The sequence below is a fragment of the Mytilus trossulus genome, chromosome 5 (assembly GCF_036588685.1).
Source record: "Mytilus trossulus isolate FHL-02 chromosome 5, PNRI_Mtr1.1.1.hap1, whole genome shotgun sequence".
Lineage (NCBI taxonomy): Eukaryota > Metazoa > Mollusca > Bivalvia > Mytilida > Mytilidae > Mytilus > Mytilus trossulus.
The window spans coordinates 34,774,711-34,797,579 of NC_086377.1; the positions used below are offsets into that span (position 1 = coordinate 34,774,711).

At 33.8% G+C, this 22,869-nt stretch overlaps 1 protein-coding gene across 1 annotated transcript; it reads left to right on the top strand.

Moving 5' to 3' along the window:
* The first annotated feature begins 12,153 nt into the window (after window positions 1–12,153).
* Window positions 12,154–22,212, top strand: LOC134719606 (demethylmenaquinone methyltransferase-like). The gene is made up of 3 exons (XM_063582597.1): window positions 12,154–12,285; window positions 17,256–17,483; window positions 21,514–22,212. The coding sequence occupies exons 1-3, from the start codon at window positions 12,169–12,171 to the stop codon at window positions 22,024–22,026; spliced, it is 858 nt and encodes a 285-aa protein (XP_063438667.1). The 5' UTR covers window positions 12,154–12,168; the 3' UTR covers window positions 22,027–22,212.
* The last annotated feature ends 657 nt before the right edge of the window (window positions 22,213–22,869 follow it).

A 22,869-nucleotide genomic window follows, 5' to 3' on the forward strand; every position in this document is an offset into this window, starting at 1 on the left:
ATTTGTTCATATTTAGAAGAAGTTTACTTTATTTTAATTGCTAGCAGGAAGCAATTCCTCGGCATATTTTCCATATGCAAAGTGACCTCCGTGTGACCCATATCTCGTAAAAATCCGGTGATCGTAATACGCATGGATGTCCTTAAAATAAACTATTATCTGATTGTACATGTTAAACGTGCTCAATATCCAAGCTTTTTTGTTGTAGTTGACAAACAGGTGACAATCGTTAAACTTCGGCTTCAAAACACGAACTTTAATTACCTGCCATATTTTCACAACATCACTGACCGATTGACAAACAAATTGTCGATTATACGAAATTTATGCCAAAAAAAATGATAAAATCGTGCACAGAAGACTAAGTTTATGATGTTTGTATGTATTGGTTCAAGAATTGGAATAACATTATTTTTCACCGGTCACTCGTTTATTATGACTTTTTAATGGACAATGACCCCTTTAACTTATAATAAAAAGCCAATTAATGATTTCCGTCACTAATTTTCTTGTCCATAGTGATTTTCTTGGTTCTTTGCAGCTTCTCTCTATCCACTGTGCTTAAACGGCCGTGGGTAACTTAAGTTACCCACAGCCCAAGATGGCGGACTCTAAACTCGTTGAGATTATAATTGATACGAAATCTATTTTTTGCAACGTTTTTCATGATCAACGTAAATATTGATAGGAGTTTTGAATAAAGAAACCTCTTACCATCACTACAAATTTGTTAATTTTGACTTCACTTTAGCGCAAGGCCAACTTTTAAAAAATGCATAAGATGTCCGTAACTTATAAGTCAAAAATAATCAGACTGTCCGTAACTTTATTTTCGGATGTGGGTAACTTTTTTTTTAAAATGTAAGATTAACAATTTCAACACTTAAAGGACAATAAACACTATCAAACTCCTTAACTATTACATAGATTTATACAATAACGATATGCTTCAAACTAAACAAGAGAAAAAAGCAAGCCAGAGTGTCACGAATTTCCGTTTAATTTTTAAGAATTATTCCCGGGATAAAACGGGATCTTACGGTATGGCAAAAATTATCTAACATTCTTGTGACGATGCCTTGGAAAACAATGATATCCTTTCCTTCAAATAATTTCTGAATTGTTAGCCAAACTGAAATGTATGGTCTCTTCACCATATCTAGTGTGGTGTGTTGTTGATTGTGAGAAAAAGAAATGCAAATATCTAGGAGTAGATGAAAGGCTATAGTGTTGAACAGGTGTCAGTTTATCATACATGTAACGACAAAAGTAGATTTAAAATCTTCTAAAAGTTTCATTGACCTCAGGGATTCAATAAGATCGGGTATCAAATCACATATCTTCGTTAGAGGTTTGGACTGATTCATCTATGTATTTCTGCTAAGGATCGACCTCCGAACTTGTTCTCCTAAGGTGATGTTCATATGTTCACAATTAATGTAATTTCTAGAGTTGGAAATGGTGAGATTTATAACCTGCATGTCATGGCTCGTCATCTAAAACTTAAGCAGTTAACAATCTATAAAGCCAGTAGAATGCCGGTAAGATACGTTAATTTTGCCGTACAATTTTCTACATAAGAAAATGCCTGTTCCATGTCAGGAAAATGACAGTTGTTATCCATTCGGTTGAGCTTTGGATTTTTCCATTTGATAAGGGATTTTCCTTTTTGAATTTTCTTCAGAGTTCAGTATTTTTGTAATTTTACTTTTTAATGCCTGTACCAAGGCAGGAATATGACTGTTGTTTTCCATTCGTTTGGTGTGTTGAATTGAGCTTTTGGCTTTGCCATTCCATAAAGGACTTCCCGTTTGAATTTTCCTATGAGTTCGGTATTTCTGTTATTTATCATTTCTTTTTTTTATAATTACATCTACGAATAAAAATTCGTTGAAAGCTACTGACATCATGCTAAAGTTACGGACATCCCTATTTATATAAGGAAAAAAGTTACGGACAAGTTGTTTTGAAGTTACGGACATCACAAGTGTTTTGGAAAATCGTGCTGTAATCGTTTATTTTGTAGTAACAAATCACGTTTTACATTGCAGAGTTTCCCTAAAAGATTTATATAACTTTTTAATTACTGAACATTTCTTTTGTATTCATGGTATTGTCATTATATAGGAGCAAACTTCCTAACCGATGCCAGGCGGCTCCATCTTGGGCTGTGGGTAACTTAAGTTACCCACGGCCGTTTAAGCACAGTGCTATCTATATGTGTTTTCAAAGAAAAAGAAAAAAATCAAAAATCTGTAAAAAGTGTTAAAGTGCATGAATTATTTTGGTATTGCTTTGATTAATTTGTAGATATGTTTTTTTTTATGTCAACAGTTTCTGGCTTTATCTCTCACTTCTAGTTTTCATGAGTGTGGTCTAAATTAAAATCGGAAGATTTTTTTTAATTATTTGCCAAAATGTAGTTTATTCTTTTTTGAAAAACATAACAAAAAAGTTTGAGCCACAGAGCATTTTGCAAGCTGCAGGTTATGCAGTATTGTCAGATTTTGTATTAACTATACATGGAAAACTCAATTTTACAAAATAAAAATAAAAATTGGTATCACGAGACTCGTTTTTTGTCTACAAAACAAAATAGATAAAGTCCCTACACATTCCATCATTAGAGACGAAATTTGCCAAAGGGATTTCAAACTCATAAGTCGAAAACAGACTGACAATATCATGGCAAAAAAAACCAGACTGACAATGCCATGGCAAAAAATTAAAAAAATTAAAAAACCGACAAAAAATTATGTTATCCGAGTTATCTCCCTTTATATGGAAAAGTTGGGAAAAAAATATATGCAAAAAACTATCTGTATTCAAAAACAAATAGTCGTGTCGTTGTTCTCCTCTTATATTTAATGCGTTTCCCTCGGTTTTAGTTTGTTACCCCGATTTTGTTTTTTGTCCATGGATTAATGAGTTTTGAACAGCGGTATACTACTGTTGCCTTTATTTAATCAAATAAATCACATAACTTTCTTCATCAAGATGAAAAGTACCACATGAATAACATTCCTCTCTCAAAATTTGTATATTTGTTTACATGTAGATCTAAACCGATTGTGTTGTGCTATATGAGAATCTAAGATGGCAGAAGACACCCGATCTACCCTAAGGGCAATATCTCTAATGAGGAAGAAATTTATAATTTCGGTCACGTCGAGTTACTTGTAGATCTCCTTTTGTTGAAAAGGGTTTCTGTTTTTATTTATCTATCTATTATACTGTTCAGGGGGAGGGAAGTATCGAAAAAAAACTGAATAAAAATACACAAAAATGTTTAAAAGAAGACGAAATATACAAAAGGGATAGTAAAACTCTTAACCAAACTGACAATGTCATGCCAAAAACTCATCAGCCGAAATAAACGAGAGAAAAAAGATCAAAAGCCAAACAACAGCATATTAAGCGCAACATAGAAACCCAAAGACTGAGCAACACGAAACCCTAAAAAAAAGGGGTGATCTCAGGTGCTCCAGAAGGGTAAGCAGATCCTGTTTTATATGTGGCACCCGTCACTTTGCGATTTTACAAATAAAGAAGGAATGTGTTATAATTTTCGAGGAACTCCCAAAAAACATGAATTACAGGGTGTCAAATCGATAAACGTGCTTCAAAAAGGCTCCTTTTCATAAAAAAGAATTGATGATAATGTATTTGTGTTTAGTGTACAGTGGCAAATATTACATGCATATAAGGACGATAATATGTAAGTGTGATATGAATATGAATAAATCTTGGCTCTGTACAAATATATATAAATATTCATCAACTTGCTAATAAAGAAGAAAAAATCCTGGGGATTTGTCCCTCATTCTTTTCCATAGAATTGCAGTTTCAATGCACACAATTCTGTAATGTTTACGCATTATTAGTGTCTATCAATTTAACATAAAACGATCTTATATTTGTCAACATTTTACTGTTCAAGTCAAGACCAAACTACTTCAAATTTACATCGTGTAATTTCAAGTCAACACATTGTATGATAAGCCGCTTGTGACGTCATAATGATATAACATCGTGCTATCTTTAATAGTTATCCCACAAGGACGCGGTGTGTCAGTGTAAGATCACCCCGATGGCCGGAGGCCAGAGGATGATCTAACACTGACACACCAAGTCCGAGTGGGATAACTATTTTACATCCCAGCTGTTTTAGAATAGACGAAAAACCATTTACAATTAATAAAATATAGTTTAGAACGCCACACAACCATTATAACATACTTTACATATTACTACATGATGTATACCCTTTATGACCCCCAAACACGATGAGTAGATATCAATCAATGTCAACTCGCCCCACTTGCCAATCGGCCCATACTTTATCGCCACTTTATAAAACAAATCGCCCCACTCTTGTTTACCGACTCGCCCCACTTTTGAAAAACTGTAAAATCAAATTGAACAATCAGTCTGAAAAGTACTTATTAACGAAAAAGGTTTAAACCCCACTGAATAAAGTTCTGACAACTCGCCCCATTATAAAAAGATCTTGCTTCCTTTAAGTATGCCAAATTACTATTAGTTCGTATCCAGTCGTCCTGGTGTAGTGGTTTGTGCCGTGGCTTGATATGCTAAAGGTATTGAGTTTGAATCCCGGCATATACACTCGATTTTTTCTACGTGAATTTTGATAGATAGTCTTTTCCGTATAATTAATTATAAGTTTTATAGTGGATTTGACATTCCTGCCAAAATGTTACAGCACAAAGGAAAGCATGCATAACAAAGAAACTCAAACTGGGGTGATCTGGTAGGGGTGATCCGGCTCAGATCACCCCTGTTAGAACAAAGGAGCTGGGATGTAATAGCTGAACAACACGTACTTGCAACTGTACGTCGTGTAGTTTTTAATGAGCATATTGTATGGCAAGCCTATCGTGATATTATTATGATATTAACATCGTGCTATCATAGCTCAACATCACATACTTTCAACTGTACGTTGTGAAGTTTTAAATGAGCATATTGTATGGTAAGCCTATCGTGAAATTCAAATGATATAACAACATGCTGTCTTAGCTTAACATCACCTAGTTTCAACTGTAAGTCATGTAGTTTTAAATGAGCATATTGTGTTGTAAGCCTATCGTGACATTCAAATGATATAACAACGTGCTATCTTATAAGCCTATCGTGACATTATAATGATATAACATCATGCTATCTTAGCTTAACATTACAAAATTTCAACTGTACGTCATGCAGTTTCAAGTGAGCATATTGTATGGTAAGCCCATCGTGACATTATACTTAAAAACCATCGTGATATCTTAGCTTAACATTATGTACTTTCAACGTTGCATCGTGTTGTTTGAAGTCAACACATTGTATGGTAGGTCTTTCGTTTCAATATAGTGGTGTAGCATCGTGTTATCTTAACCTAACATCATGTACTTTCAACTGTACATCATGGTGTTTTAAATCAACAGATTGCATGATAGACCTATCGCAATATAACAATGATATAACATCGTACTATCTCAGCTCAACATTTATTAATAACAAGTCAGCATCATACATTTTAGCTATTTATTTTATTTGTTATCATAGCAATCGAAGTGAATGACTGAGCATTATCCATCTGCAAGCTAACATCATGCAACGTCAACTTCACATCATGTACTTTAAACTCAACGTAACGTGTGTTTGGCATATCATCACAACATCGTGACTTATCATTATACTATCACGACTAAAGCACTTGTATTTGCAATTCAACATTGCACAGATTCAAATTAGCATATTGTAATTTAAAGTTAGCCTTTTGAAGACTCAATTCAACATCACGCTGTCTTAACTTTACATTTTAAGCTTCAGCATAACGTTTTGTAAATCTCTAATATATAACAGCTGAGACTTTCCATAACTTTGTTACAGGTGATGTTAGTGGATCACAGAAATTACAAGTTTAATGTTGTTTACTTCGTTACTGGTGATATTAGTGGATCACAGAAATTACAGGTTTAATGTTGTTTACTTTGTTACTGGTGATATTGGTGGATCACAGAAATTACTGGTTTAATGATGTTTACTTTGTTACAGGTTATATTAGTGGATCACAGAAATTACAGGTTTAATGTTGTTTACTTTGTTACAGGTTATGTTAGTGGATCACAGAAATTACAGGTTTAATGTTGTTTACTTTGTTACTGGTGATATTGGTGGATCACAGAAATAACAGGTTTAATGTTGTTTACGTTGTTACAGGTTATGTTAGTGGATCACAGAAATTACAGGTTTAATGTTGTTTACTTTGTTACAGGTTATATTAGTGAATCAATGGAGTTGTTTTAAGGGGCTAGTCTTCTGTCTGTGTGTGAGATACTGGATTTGATTTTTACTCATTTAGCTTAACCAAGAAAAACAAATAATCAGATCAGTGACTAGAAGGACTTTGGAAATGTTAATTGATATCAGACATTTTGATGTTTACAATAAGTAATTTCATTTGTAATGTAACAGTTAAGTATTAGATGAAAATTAGGAAATCAACAAAGACTTATTCCTTTCGGATCATTTAATCGTTTCCACTGATATCATTCTAAATTATTAGCCGGTGTCTTTGATGATTTTTTTTCACTAATAAATGTATTTTCTAAAGTCAAATCATGGTTTTTGTCGAGCCTACAACTTTTGTTGCAGAAAGCTCGACATAGTGATAGTGATACGGCGGCGGTGTTAGCTAACTTCTTAAAAGCTATATATTTTAGACGGTGGAAGACCTTGGATGCTTGATACTTTGTATATAGATGCCTCATGTTACGAACTTTCCGTCAGTCACATGTCCAATGTCCTTGACCTTATTTTCATGGTTCAGTGACTACTTGAAAAAAAGTTAAGATTTTTGGTAATGTTAAATTCTCTCTTATTATAAGTAATAGGATAACTATATTTGGTATGTGCGTACCTTGCAAGGTCCTCATGTCTGTCAGACAGTTTTAACTTGACCTCGACCTCATTTCATGGATCAGTGAACAAGGTTAAGTTTTGGTGGTCAAGTCCATATCTCAGTTACTATAAGCAATAGGTCTAGTATATTTGGTGTATGGAAGGACTGTAAGGTGTACATGTCCAACTGGCAGGTGTCATCTGACCTTGACCTCATTTTCATGGTTCAGTGGTTATAGTTAAGTTTTATGTGTTTTGGTCAATTTTTCTTATACTATATGCAATAGGTCTACTACATTAGGTGAATGGAATGATTGTAAGGTGTACATGTCTAGCTGACAGGTGTCATATGACCTTGAGCTTATTTTCGTGGTTCAGTGGTCAAAGTTAAGTTTTTGAGTTTTGGTCAATTTTTCGAATACTATATGCAATAGGTCAACTATATTTGGTGTATGGAAATATTTTATGATCGTTATGTCAGTCGTGCAGGTTTTACTTGACCTTGACCTCATTTTCACGGTTCATTGCTCAGTGTTAAGTTTTTGAGTTTTGGTCTGTTTTTTTTTTAAACTATAAGCAATAGGTTAACTATACATTTACTTGCCACTCGACTGGGTCTGTGTACACTATATTTTGCAATAAAACTTGCAAACCCCAGAATGTTGTATACCTCCTTCAGTGTCGATGTGGCATTCAGTATGTTGGCGAGACAGAGCAGCCATTCAACAAACGCATGAATGGTCATCAAAGTGACTACACTTGCAAGCCCGACCTTCCCGTAAGTCGTCATTTGAGATCACCTGGGCACGCCCAAGCTGATCTCAAAAACCTTACCATCACAATCATAGACCACAACGAGGGTTGGTCGAAGGTCGACAGAGTCGCTCGGGAAAAATTTTGGATAAGAAAGTTAAGGACATTTTCCCCTGAGGGCATAAATGAAAAACATAGAATGGTTTCACTCATTTTCCTGTCATCGCTTGTTTCCAGTAACTCCGGCTTCCGTACTGGCTTTACAGTTTGAAGATTTTTTTTTAAATACCAGTTTAAATAACAGGGCTCCATTCATTTGGGATGGATGTATAAGTACGTAGCCACGTTCAATTATTTTACCTTATTAGATAATACTTATTTTTCTAATCATTTTTACACTGCTATTCGTTTGGGAGGCTTTTTCTGTTTCTGTTTCGGTTTCTGTTGCAATTGCCCTACCGTTGTCAAATTTGAAATATTATACCAACTTGGATCAGTTAGGGCATTTTTGATTTGTTTTGTTCGAGGCTGCCCTCCATGCAGTTATAACATCTAAACTGTCACAACCTTTGGAAATTTAAAGTTGTGCCAGTCCACATCGCAAATAACTATATAAACGAGTCTAAATTGAAAACTACGTTAAAACCTATGACTGCGTTGGATAAAAACCGCAATTTTTATACGTGTGCATGTAACACAAATTTCGTTGTAGAAGGGCCTAAATACAGCACAAACAACAATTTACAAAAGACCAAAAAAGTGAAAAAGTATATTTAAACAAAACGCATTTGACTAACATGTCGAACAACTGATGTTCTTTAACCCTGCTGACTGCCATTGGCGATTGCCAAATAAAATTGATCACACGATGTAACAAAATGAATCTTACTATAAATGTAATTCTAAACAGAAAACAATTAACTTGTGGCCACGATGTTATCCCACAAACATAAGGTAACAATATTCTTTTTTGTACACCACATCCGGATTTCGACAATAAATGTCTCTTCAGTGATGTTAGGGACCGAAACAGTATTTGGAAGGCCATATAAAAATTACCCTAATTTTTAGATAGACTCTTGAATTTTAAGAGTCAATATAGGATGAACGGATCATATAAACCGGAGGGGAAATATGATACAAGCCCAAACGAAAAAATATTAACGAGTCTAAATTGAAAACTACGTTCAAACCTATGATTGTGTTGGATAAAAACCGAAATATTTATACGTGTGCATGTAAATCAAATTTCGTTATAGAAGGGTCTAAATACAGCACAAACAACATTTACTAAAAGACCAAAAAAGTGAAAAAGTATATTTAAACAAATCGCAGTTGACTAACAGGTCGAACAACTGATGTTCTTTAACCATGCTGACTACCATTGGCGATTGCCAAATAAAATTGATCACAAGATGTAACAAAATGGATCTTACTATAAATTTAATACTAAACAGAAAACAATTAACTTGTGGCCACGATGTTATGCCACAAACATAAGGTGTCAATATTTTTTTTTGTACACCAGATCCGGATTTCGACAATAAATGTCTCTTCGTTGATGTTAGGGATCTAAAGGTTTTGGAAGACCACATAAAATTTACCCTCATATTTAGATAACTCGTCTAAACATCAACCCAACAAAGTTAGATCTGTAAATTTGCTTTCGCAATTTTTTTGTTCTTCCCTCGTCGAGATTCGAACCCATGCTACTGAGATATCGTGACATCAACTCGCCTGCACTGCAGCCGTCCCGCTAGACCACACGACCAACCGGGCTTCATAAAAATGAAGCTTTCCGTGGCAGGGTGTTACCTTTCCACGTCAGTTTTAATCTACCGTCGTACTACAGTACATGATATATAAGGCATGAAGATGTTATTCTTACAGATCAGCTAATTATATATAGTAAAGGATCCTACAAATTAATGTAAGATACAGTCACAGATTATATATTTATATAATTACTCTAAATATTAGCACAACAATGTTAAATCTGCAAATTTGCGGAAGCAAATTTTTGTTCTTCCCTCGCCGGGATTCGAACTCATGCTATTGGGATATCGTGACAACACCACCTGCACTGTGTCCAGCGCTCTAGACCACTCGGCCACCTTGACTGAACTAAAAATTCAGCTTTCGGTGGCCTAGTGTTACCTTTCTTCGTCAGTAGAATCTAGAGTTGTAACACAGAACATGATATATTAGGCATGTTACAACTCTTGATTCTACTCCTTTTGTTTTATTTCTATTTATTATCTTTAATATACCTATTACACTTGTTTATCACCGAGTGAATTAGTATACACTCACTTACAAACACCTTTATGTTAATTTCTTATCAGTCTCCTGTGGGTTAAGGTTGAAAATTTACAGTTATTTGCTGTGTACTGTTAACTATAATCTATATATATATATATTATGGCTTTTGATTGGTAGATAGCTAGTGTATCTTACAGGTATTTTCTTTCATCAGATGAAATTCGTTCATAATTCACCACCACCGGGGTATAAGAACATCGATAACTCTCTTTTTTACCTTCTCTGTCATGGTATTTGCCAAAACGTATATATAAAAATACTGGTAATGTCATGTAGTGTAAAATGGGAAGTAATTCAAAAAAGAAAACTTACGGCCTAATTTATGCTAAAAGCTATTAAAAAAAAATAAAAATATGGCAGACAGCAACTAATGACAACCACTGAATTACAGGCTTTTGACTTCGGACAGGCATATAAAGAAAAAAGAATACCCTACAAACTAATAAACAAAACATGTTTTCCTAGACTGAAATATCAATAAGTACTCGTCTAACAGATTCACTATAAAGACGTCATAAACAGTCTGAGTAAAGCATACTTATTAAACTTTTGCAATGAAAAAAAAAATGATATCGTCAGGATGTAGGACCATAAGTGTTCATAACTTTATAGCAATACATATTTAGTTATATTTTATTTTTTCAAAAACAAATTCCATGTTAGTACAAATAGAGAATAATCAAAGATCTTACTACAGTGTAAAAATGATAACCTTTAGGAATAAGTTTATTCAAAGGATCAATATGTTAATATTGACCGTATCTAAAATTACGGTCTCTATTTTAAAAACATCATGCACTGTAAAATCCCGTTTCTTATAATATTCTACAGGTACAGCCAAACTTGCAAACCAAAACTTTGAATCTATGATAAAATTTAGTAAAAGGTTTTAATCGTGGTAATGAAATTCTGACTTAATAATTTATTAATTATACAGTTATACATTTTGTAAACAGATTACGTTCATTACTACAGACACTGGCATAGTGAACGAGTTGGGAAATATACACACTGTAAAAAGGGGCAAAAGCAACAACATCATCCAAATAAGGTAAATTAACAATAAGGAACGAATAAATCATACAGATTTCAATCTCAATGTAGACAACTAGCAGTTGCTTTCTCAAGTCGAGTGTCAAACATTCTGCCACATTTAAGACGTTAACTTACTACATTATTTAACATTTAATCAATTTAACAACAAACAAAAAATAAATGTGTTTTGCACTGTTTGAAGACTGGATAATGCATTCCATGAATGTTCGCATTTCGATCAGACGTGACTGTGCATAAAACAGACACCCCTCCCCAATACGAGATTGGAGAAGATTAAGGGACTATAATTCTATACTTATACATGTTATATGACCCTTGCTTGTGTAAACAGTATGCGTTGGTTGCCCTTTCCTTAAAACTTCACAGCATAGACCTTTTTTGTTCTTTGATTAGTTTAAATAGTTCTAATTTTACAAGCAAAACCTCATCTATTTCCTTAAACATGTCATGATCCCGCCAATACATAATATATTAAACTCATGTAGTTTATACAATTCTTATAATATTGATTTATTTATCTTGATGAATTATTCAAACGGAAGAGGTAAATTACAGTAGCCTATTTTGGTCCGCTTAGTTTAATCACTAGTGGATCAAGGAACTATTAAAAAGGGGGAGTGGTTACATGTTTATAAGGGAAGGAGAAAGGAGCCAAACCTTACATTATACTAATATTTAAGTTATAAATAAGGAGATAATCAGTAAAAGTCAGCGGGTCAACAACTTAACACATACTTAAATGATTTATCACCATTTTTGACAAATTTCCATATAATCAAAATATCATTTAGTCCTAGAGATGTAGTTCAATTCAATGTCATACAATATTTACAAATTCATCTTTATCCTTTCAATTTCTATAGTCTAGAAAAGATATTTGGTATAAAAAGCACGAGATTTATTAGTATAACCCTTTACAACAAATGAAGATAATTAGGAAATATATGGTTATCTGAACATTTATTCTTTCTTTCAAAATATAAAAAAGATATACACATGGAAATAAAAAAAAAACGTGGTTTCGACTAGAAACTAAAATTGCAAAATAATAACAATGCACTCTCTGATTTTTTATATAAATTGAAAAACTATCGTTTATAGAGAAACCTCTAAGCGTCTACTTGGAAAATGAGTCAGTTTGCTGATTATGAATCGGCTTCAGAGAATTATGACCATGGACGACAGGCAGCTGGGGCCGATGTGATAGTTGGTATGATGCAAGTGCACTTACAGAAGGATATTAAGGTAACTATGTATATAAGAATGATCAATACATTCCTAAGTGTATTAAGCTTGTTGGTATTCTTTTTAATGAAAAACTCGTAGAAAGTTAATCCTTTGTCTCAAATTAACTAAATGAGAAATGTTTCATTCAAGATTGAAGACGCAGATTTTAAAGGGTAAAAAATATTATTGTGTAATCAACAGCAAAAGTAGTAGAAGATTGTTGATAGCTTGAAAAGTTTCAGCATATTTATGCATCCCCGGCTTCCAAATGTTTAGGTTTGATCGTTCCTGGTGAAGGTAAATCCAGAAAAGCGCTTCGGACCCTGACACGAAATTTATAAAGTTTATTTTATTTGCAGTAACATATAATACTTATTGTATCATATAATAGTATGTTGGCTTTTAGTGTCGATGATCAAGTTTAAGGGGTTGTTTTGTTGGGGTTTTTTTTTGGGGGGGGTGGGGGTGGCGGGAGGGTAACAAGAAGTAATAATACCAAAACATATCCATCACATGCGGGTGTTAACATAGTACTAAAGAAAAATATTACTACGCTTGAAGTGTTGTGAAAAAAAGACCCTACATTCCACTTCAAAACATTGTTCCGTGTAAAAAGCTGACATCTCAGACATACAAAGACATAATACTTATTCGTTTATCATGAATAATTGAAGCCAAGAGTGCTGACAGTGGTGTTAAATACCAACAATCAGTCTTCAATAATTAGCAGAGACGTTGTAATGATATGATTGTCTACTATTTGATCTGTTTACTTTTCTACTATGCCCTTTTTTATCCTCCACAATTTTAGTAAGCAATTTATTCTTAAACTTTATTTCAGTTTTAAATCAACATATTAAAAGACTAGTATGGTTAACAGTTTATTATTTCCAATGAATTTATGGATCGTATAAACTCGGAATTATACATAAAACTTTAAATGTCTTACATTTCATTAATGAACATATCGGCGATATGTAATAGTTTACATCATTGTCCTTTGGTCTTTGGTGGATAGTTGTCTCATTTACAATCATTCCACATCTCCTTGTTTATATACCGTCAATGACTTTCATTTCTACAGATACTTCATTTTTAGGCAAAATAAGACCCTATACACTCCTCTTCCTTGTGTCACCAAAATCACTTGGTCGGTACGGCAGCTGACTTTAAATCATTCCCCGAAAGTACAACCCGCCAAGGAGTCAGTATTCAAGTACTGCCATGAGTCAATTGAAACAGTTTATCAATGAATTTCATGTTCATCAATTCTGTAATTGTACTAAAACTAAGATTTCAATTCCTTCGGATTAAGTTGACCACAGTCTTTCTTAGCTTATTGTCTATTCTGTCTAGACCCCCTTGGTGTTTTTTGTTCTCAAACGTTTTATTTTTGTTTGTTGTCTCTTCTGTACCTGACGAAGGTACGAGGGTTATTCCAGTAAAAAAAACCACGCTTTGCTTTCACCAGGAAATCGGAATTATGCTTGTTTTCAGCTAGAAAACCGCCTACAGCCGACAATAAATGAATTCAAAATTGAACTTATCTTAAAAGTTCGAATGTGAAGTTGAAGTTTGCTCATTGTTGAAGGTTGTGTGGTAACCTGTAGTTGCTTACATCTACGTCATGTTGTCTCTGGTGGATAGTTGTCTCATTGACAATTGACAACTGACAACTCTTCCTTTTTTTATATTGATAAAAGTAATTAAAATTATTATCCCTGAAATTGCAAAAATAGTTCTATTCACCAATCCTTTCAATTTTGTTTAAATTTTGTAGATTTAATCTATCTTGACAAAGTAAAACGAAAAGTATCACGACAGTACACATGTCTTCAATAATGCGTTGACAAATTTTTAGATTTTAATAACAGATAAAAAACACCTTTTATAATGAAACGTAATAAATGTAAGGTAATGGTGTGTCATGTGAGATTCGGTTCAATTGATAACCGTGTTCTTTAAAATAATGCTATAATAAAATTGTATTTGATTTCATATAACGACCTTACGTTTAAGAAATGGTCTGTCGCGCTTTGAATTTAAAATGGGTTATATATAACATGATTACGTGACAACGAATATTTGACCCAAAAATAAGAGACAGACTTATCAATGGGGCAATAAAATTCATAACTCGAAGAAAACAAACAACATGATGACCACACAGAAAAATAACGAAGATGAGGCGAAAGAAAACACTTCACCGAAAACTATATATACTTAGTGGACGACCATTTGATATTCGGGGAGGGGGTACAGGATTTTTTTTTGTTGCTAATTGACAATTCATTTTCATCTGTTGCTTCACATGCTTATTTTTTTCCGCGTTCACTTAGCTTGAAAACACATGGAAACGTTCTACTTTCAGCTGAAATGTTTTTATCTAATCTTATGAAGGAGTAGGTTCACGAAAATTTCATGAAATATTACTATGTTAGTTTTAGTAAACATTTGATGAAAATACATGCAAACATATCTGACAAATACAAAATCAACAAGCTCTGACACAACTTGATTGTGCACTCTCGTGATGAAAATAATAGTTTTACTATTTTTACTAAATTTTAATAGTATATATGGATAAATCTGTTGTAGAGTTGTCACTGGCTCAGACGTACTTATAAATATAAGTGATTGTATCTTACATTAATTTGTAGGATCCCTTACTATAGATAATTTAGCTGATCTGTAAAAATAACATCTCCCTGCCTTATATATCATGTACTGTAGTACGCCGCTAGATTAAAACTGACGTGGAAAGGTAACACATGGCCAGCGAAAGCTTCATTCTATGAAGCCCAGGTGGTCGTGTGGTCTAGCGGGACGGCTACAGTGCAGGCGATTTGGTGTCACGATATCGCAGTAGCATGGGTTCGAATCCCGGCGAGGGAAGAACAAAACATTTGCGAAAGCAAATTTACAGGTCTAACATTGTTGGGTTGATGTTTAGACGAGTTGTATATATATATATATATATACATCGAGCCACAAGTTAACAATTTTTTTTCTTTCTGTGACGTTTTAAATTTATATTCAGATCCATTTTGTTACATCTTGTGATCAATTTTATTTGGCAATCTTTAATGGCAGTCAGCAGGGTTAAAGAGCATCAGTTGTTCGACCTGTTAGTCAAATGCGTTTTGTTTAAATATACTTCTTCACTTTTTTGGTCTTTTGGAAAATGTTGTTTGTGCTGTTTTTAGACCCTTCTACAACGAAATTTGTTTGACATGCACACGTATAAAAATTGCGGTTTTTATCCAACGCAATCATAGGTTTGAACGTAGTTTTCAATTTAGACTCGTTTATATATATATATATATATATATATGTACACAGCCATGTATCACCATCATTGATGGCGATCCGATGGATACATCTGTTGTAGGGTTGTCACTGACTCAGACGTACTTATGAATATAATTATTTTCTGTGACTGTATCTTACATTAATTTGTAGGATCCTTTACTATAGATAACTTAGCTGATCTGTTACAATAACATCTTCATGCCTCATATATCATGTACTGTAGTACGCCGCTAGATTAAAACTGACGTGGAAAAGTAACATATGGCCACCGAAAGCTCTTTTTATTAGAGAGCCCAGGTGGTCGTGTGGTCTAGCGGGACGGCTGCAGTGCAGGCGATTTGGTGTCACGATATCACAGTAGCATGGGTTCGAATCCCGGCGAGGGAAGAACCAAAAATTTGCGAAAGCAAATTTACAGATCTAACATTGTTGGGTTGATGTTTAGACGAGTTGTATATACATTATGTACACAGCCATGTATCACCATCATTGATGGCGATCCGATGGATACATCTGTTGTAGGGTTGTCACTGACTCAGACGTACTTATGAATATAATTATTTTCTGTGACTGTATCTTACATTAATTTGTAGGATCCTTTACTATAGATAACTTAGCTGATCTGTAACAATAACATCTTCATGCCTCATATATCATGTACTGTAGTACGCCGCTAGATTAAAACTGACGTGGAAAAGTAACATATGGCCACCGAAAGCTCTTTTTATTAGAGAGCCCAGGTGGTCGTGTGGTCTAGCGGGACGGCTGCAGTGCAGGCGATTTGGTGTCACGATATCACAGTAGCATGGGTTCGAATCCCGGCGAGGGAAGAACCAAAAATTTGCGAAAGCAAATTTACAGATCTAACATTGTTGGGTTGATGTTTAGACGAGTTGTATATACATTATGTACACAGCCATGTATCACCATCATTGATGGCGATCCGATGGATACATCTGTTGTAGGGTTGTCACTGACTCAGACGTACTTATGAATATAATTATTTTCTGTGACTGTATCTTACATTAATTTGTAGGATCCTTTACTATAGATAACTTAGCTGATCTGTAACAATAACATCTTCATGCCTCATATATCATGTACTGTAGTACGCCGCTAGATTAAAACTGACGTGGAAAAGTAACATATGGCCACCGAAAGCTCTTTTTATTAGAGAGCCCAGGTGGTCGTGTGGTCTAGCGGGACGGCTGCAGTGCAGGCGATTTGGTGTCACGATATCACAGTAGCATGGGTTCGAATCCCGGCGAGGGAAGAACCAAAAATTTGCGAAAGCAAATTTACAGATCTAACATTGTTGGGTTGATGTTTAGACGAGTTGTATATATATATATATATATGTTCAATGTGTGTTTCGAATGTTTCTTAGAATTAAGGAATAAGTACTAAGTTGGCTAAAAACTGGCTAAAAAAAATTGTTCAAAGCTGTCAACATGTCTTAAACAAAAAGTAGAAAGAACAAACGTCTAGTTTATATGATAAATTTGCATATCTTAGATCATAATTACATCATTCTTCTTTGGCAAATATTAAATATTCGTATATTCTTTTACAATCTAATTGGACAGTGTATATATATTGACCAACTGAAATAAAAATTCTACTGACTGACGTTTTTAATGAAGTTTGTTCATGCATCCGTTTTATCATTTAACCAGGATATCCACGTTCTTGATGCTGGGTGTGGAACAGGAAATTATTCTGCTGCTATTTTAAAACATGGTGTACGTAAACTGTCGATGATGGATGCTAGTAAAGGAATGTTGACGAAAGCAAACGAAAAACTTGTAGCTATGGGATTGTCCTCATATGTGGATGTAAAACAAGCATTACTTCCAAATCTTCCATATGCTGATAATACTTTTGATGTTGTTATGATGAATCAGGTGAGAAAACTATTCAAATGACTCTACATACCTCTTAAGGAGTTAGACCTAGGTTACGGGAAATAACTCTTAAAATCATCAGTACGTTTGTGTCAACCATTTTCAAAAATATATTCTAAGCTTCTAGGTTACATAGATTATTTTCAATCTGTTTCAGGTAAATGCTTAAAATACATTGATGAACTTGACTTTTACAAACGCTTAAATGATTTAAAGACTTATCTCCCTGAACCAAAGCCTACCCTCTAAAATAACTGACCCCGGAAATTGCAAAAATTGCAAAAAAAGGAAAGAATGATACAAAGGTGGCAATAAAAAACAAATGTCGTAGAAATAAAAGACAAAACCATGGTCAAATAAAAAAAGAAGATAAGACAAAGCCTACAAAACATTACACAACACATTGGAATCTGATGTTATAACACAACGAATACACCTCTCTATTGCATAGATCCGATACCTTGGTCGGGTTGACTATAATTTTGGCCCTTTTCGATTATATCAGCTAGATAACGGATGTACTAGTTTTAATATTTCAAAAAGTTTAGCCTCATGAATCACTGAAGAGACATCAATTGTCGCAATATTGTATTCATTACAATTGGTTACGTTTAAAGTTATTGCACGAAATTAAGATGGAACAACACTTATCCAACGAAAAACCGGGAGTAAACTCGTCCGGAAAGATTAACAGTTCCTGCTCCAATAGTGACATCCGTCGTTTTGCTTACGGCAATTTACAGTTTACTGATTAGTCGTATTGGGGATATCACAATCAAGGAAAGTTTGATAGGAAACACAATCTCAGCATAAAAGTGAATCAACCAAGAGTTTTATATTGTCTATGAAGCCGCTGGTGGAATGGTGCTACACAGAAATTTAATGCCGACTGTCTATTGAATAACTCGTCCTCTAAACGACACAAAAATGGTGGGAATAAAAATAAAAAAAACCATGATGCTTCAGTTTCAAAAAACTTTTTGTTTGAATAAGATTTTTTTTTTTACGAAGTATGATTTGTTCGGACTTCCTGCATTATAATTGAGGTGTGGTATAACATCTTCTCGGAAGCATACCAAACGATATCAGAGTGTAATAATTCAGAGCATTGTTGGTGGCTGTCTTGTTGATGCCATTATCGCACCTTAAACAACAAACTTTTCTCACACATTTTCATTTTGATTTTTTAATATGTTGTGTATGCAAAGCGTTAGTAGTTTTTGTTAAATTCAGTCTTCTCATTTTGTTTACACGCTAGGCTTTTATGCTATGTTATATATATATATAGCATGCCTTTTACGAATTAACGTATTTAACAAAGCTGACTCCACAAACGTAACGTCTTCAGATAGCTAAAATCATTTACGACGTCGTAATTTTCCCCCAGAAAACGTAAGCGTAACAAACACACTGGACACGTAGTTTATCTCCTGATTTTTAAAAATAAACGTTAAACATGTTTAATTTTTTTCGAACAACAAAGTACAGCAAATGCACATTCTGAAAATCTAAAAAAATACATGATAAGAGCGGTGTAAAGGAAATAATGAGCGACTATGTCGTATACCCTATTCAGAAAATAGCATTAAAACGTCGTTTCTTTAAACTGTAACATAATCGCTGGACATTTAAAAAAATCAGATGTTCGGGCCTTGACTATCGAATCATTCATAGTTTGTAGATTTTTTTAAACCTCTATGTATGCACATTTGGAATATCGAGTCATTTCGAAATAAGAAAATAGCAAGTACATATTTTTTTCACCGATTCTTACAGTTTCTGATATTAATTCTTTCAAATTACTACTTCTTACACGTAACTTACTACATTCCAAACTCATCCACAATGGCCAATTTTGATTTTTTTAGGTGCAGTTTGTATGACGTCATAGTCCGAATCAGGAAAAAAATATTGTATAAAAATGCAGGAATATACGTTGAATTTGTACAAATTTCAGGTCAAAAACTCTATTATATGCTTATTTAATGTTACAAGTTACACATATTTTTGCCGTTTTTTTCATGTTCATTTCATTCTTTATAGATTTTATTTTGATAACCTTTTTAATTATGTGGATTTTCATAGCTGGATCTAATCATTTTATCATAAAAAAACTTCCTATCTAAAATATATGTTTAACAGGTTGTATAAAGCTACTTTTAAAAGCGCATTTTACAGTGGCCGTCAACTTTGTGCAAGCCGTCATAGCTTTGAGTGAATTAATATGTTAATGAGTAAGGCGTTGTTATATTAATGGACGATGACACATGTCAAAGGTTAAACGCTGACCAATAAAACTTTTCCGTGTTTTTCGTAAATAAAATATGTCAATCAAATAGTGACGTGATTACTATCCCTCGTTTTCTGAAAATGCGGAAGATGTCAGTAGGATTTGTGTTTCAGATATATGTACATGTAAATGAGACGTTGCCGTGGGATTATATAGAAGTTTACAGACCCAAGAGACATTTATGTGTTATAGAAATATTTTTTCTCTCCGAAAATTCTTGATGGGGGATAGATGCAAAATTTTATTCGATGTTTATCTGCCTTCAAACCATGAATAGGACGTGTAGTTTCAAAGGAGTTAAACGTTGTTATAAGAAGGAAATAGTTTTTAAAACAATTATGAAGGTACTACTATTTTGCCATTCCCAACAACTGGAAAACGATCGGTTAATTGATTGGTTCTTGATTGCGTAAGGTCCAGGGACAAATATTTGAAGCATCCTCAATTCACGGAGATAGACCTTTGTAAAATGGAGAAAATGACTAAACATCCATATATTTCTGGAATATCATCTCAGACACGGAAACCAAAATGACAATAGGAAATTTTATGGTCATTTTTATCACATTTTGTTTTATTCTTTCATCAAGCAGGCGGAACCAGACAGTGCATTAACAACTTCTGAGATGGAAGGTAGAGCACTGGTTGAAACTCCTCCCATTCTTTATTATTCCTATGAGAAGCGGTCAAATAAAAAAAGAAGATGTGGTAAGATTGCCAATGAGACAACTGTCCACAAGAGACCAAAAAGACACAGACATAAACAACTAAAGGTCACCGTACGGCCTTCAACAATGAGCAAAGCCAATACCGCACAGTCAGTTATAAAAGACCCCGATAAGACAATGTGAAACAATTCAAACGAGAAACTAACGGCCTTATTTATATAAAAAAATGAAAGAAAAACAAATATGTAACACATAAACAAACGACTACCAATCAATTACAGGCTCCTGACTTGCGACAGGCACATACATAAATAATGTGGCGGGGTTAAACCTGTTAGCTGGATCCCAACCCTCCCCTAACCTGGAACAGTGGTATAACAGTACAACATAAGAACGAACTATAAAAATCAGTCGAAAAAGGCTTAACTCATCAGATGGGTAAAAATACAAGTGGACGTGGCCGGGTACTTATATATCCCGACACAAAAAAGACACAATGAACAGATCTGAGAGTACTCGCAGTTATCGGACAGCTAGTTCAAAGCCCCTTACAACTAATAAAAAATCATATATCTAACTTAAAGACTAAACTATCAATCCGTACAAAGGCGGGATTCGATAGTGGTCTAACTAAAAATCTATTCAGTTAATGCACTCCTTTAAAAAAAAAAAAACCAGAAGTTAACTGACTCGAAGAACAAAGAAAATTACCATTCATGTTACAATACTCGGATCATAACACATAGTGTAGGCAATGGTTTATTGTTTATGGCTTGAATTTTGACGTTAGTTACTGTCTTAATAATGCTCTTATCGCACTTTGCTTTTTTAAAAACCAATTTTCTAACTCACTTTCATTTGAATTTATGTATCAGTCATTTGACGATTTCCATACTTAATTTCGTTCTCTTCTAAATTGTTTTATTATATGGGGTATTGTATACACTAGATAAATAATTTGAACATGCGTTCAATGCGCTGACTTTGTTAGTGTGAAATTTTAGTTCAAACATGTTTCTTTTTTTTTATTCACAGCCATTTCTCTTAATATAACATTTCTTCTGATATTTAGGTGTTGCATCATATTGAAAAAAATCCAGATGGCGAAAACTACCCATCTATTATTGACACATTTGAGGAGGCGAATAGAGTTTTAAAAAGTTCTGGATTGCTCGTAATTACGACAATGGTGAAAGAACAGCTTCCTGGAGTGTGGTATTATTGTTTTAATAAAGAATTCTTGCGCAGATATAGCTTGAAGTTTCCATCTGTTAAGGTTTTTAAAACTATGTTATTGAAGTCAAACTTCGATGTTGTCAATTCTCTTAGCGTTCTCGGTCACGATATTGTTCCAAACTACACCAATTTAGAAGGTCCTCTGAATAAATCTGACCGAGATAGTGAATCGTACTGGGATGTTGCTTCGAAGCAGGAATTGTTAGAAACATTGAGCACCGTACATTGCATGAAAGAAATGGGAACGCTTCAACGTTTTTACGAGGAACATGATAAAACAGATGAACAAGGATACTTTGCGATCATCATAGCCAGAAAACAGAATATTAGTCAGATTGAAAAATTGTAATTGCTTTAGGATACCTTATACATAATACCACATATGACGTTTGTTTATTTATAAAAACATTGTTGGAAATATACAACTAGTAAATCATATCTACATATACACACGTATCAGAACGCTCTTAGATTAACTACAACTGTACACAGTAGGGGAACATTTTCACTTTAGTAAAAATAAAATTTGAAGGACGTTGTTGTTGTGTCTATATCTATGGCAAGCCGTTCTCATCAAATCTATGTGCAACCCATTTTTTCAAAAAATTACAAAGTGAGATTTAAAAATCAAAGTACTGAAGTACTGAACATCAGAGGACCTCAAGTTATGTTGAATTATTGATAAATGACAGGTGTTTATATAATACCTGCCAGGCAGATATGTTCACCTTCCAATTTAGCACAAAAAAGATAATTTGCTATCATATCTGAGATACTGACTTGAACTAGGAAACTTAATTTTGTGAATTATCAACGATTACGTGGTCAAATGAGAACATTTAGATTGGCATTATGACCATGTAGTTGCACACATACAAAAATCGTTAGCGTATAACTTATAATAGAGAAACAACATATCAAACAATTCTTCGAGTAGCTACATGTATATAGTCACTCACTGAACTATGAAAAAGAGGTTCATACAACAGTTTTGAATAAGTTACTTAAAATCAAACAATTGAAATATATAAATAACCTTTCTGTGTATAAATTCCTGTATTGATCGCCTCTCGTGTTTCGTCAAGCTCGATCTTGATGAATGCACATTGGTGGTATTCATCCGCAACAATAATTTTTAGGTACGTCATTGATATTAAAGATTGTATGACTAATATTCTAAAATTTCTAACGA

What these genes read in the sequence shown, in the direction of transcription:
- LOC134719606 (XM_063582597.1), top strand. Translation starts at nt 12,169, where the DNA reads ATGAGTCAGTTTGCTGATTATGAATCGGCTTCAGAGAATTATGACCAT. An exon ending in ACTTACAGAAGGATATTAAG is followed by an intron (nt 12,286 to 17,255) that starts GTAACTATGTAT and finishes TCATTTAACCAG; the next exon opens with GATATCCACGTTCTTGATGC. An exon ending in ATGTTGTTATGATGAATCAG is followed by an intron (nt 17,484 to 21,513) that starts GTGAGAAAACTA and finishes TCTGATATTTAG; the next exon opens with GTGTTGCATCATATTGAAAA.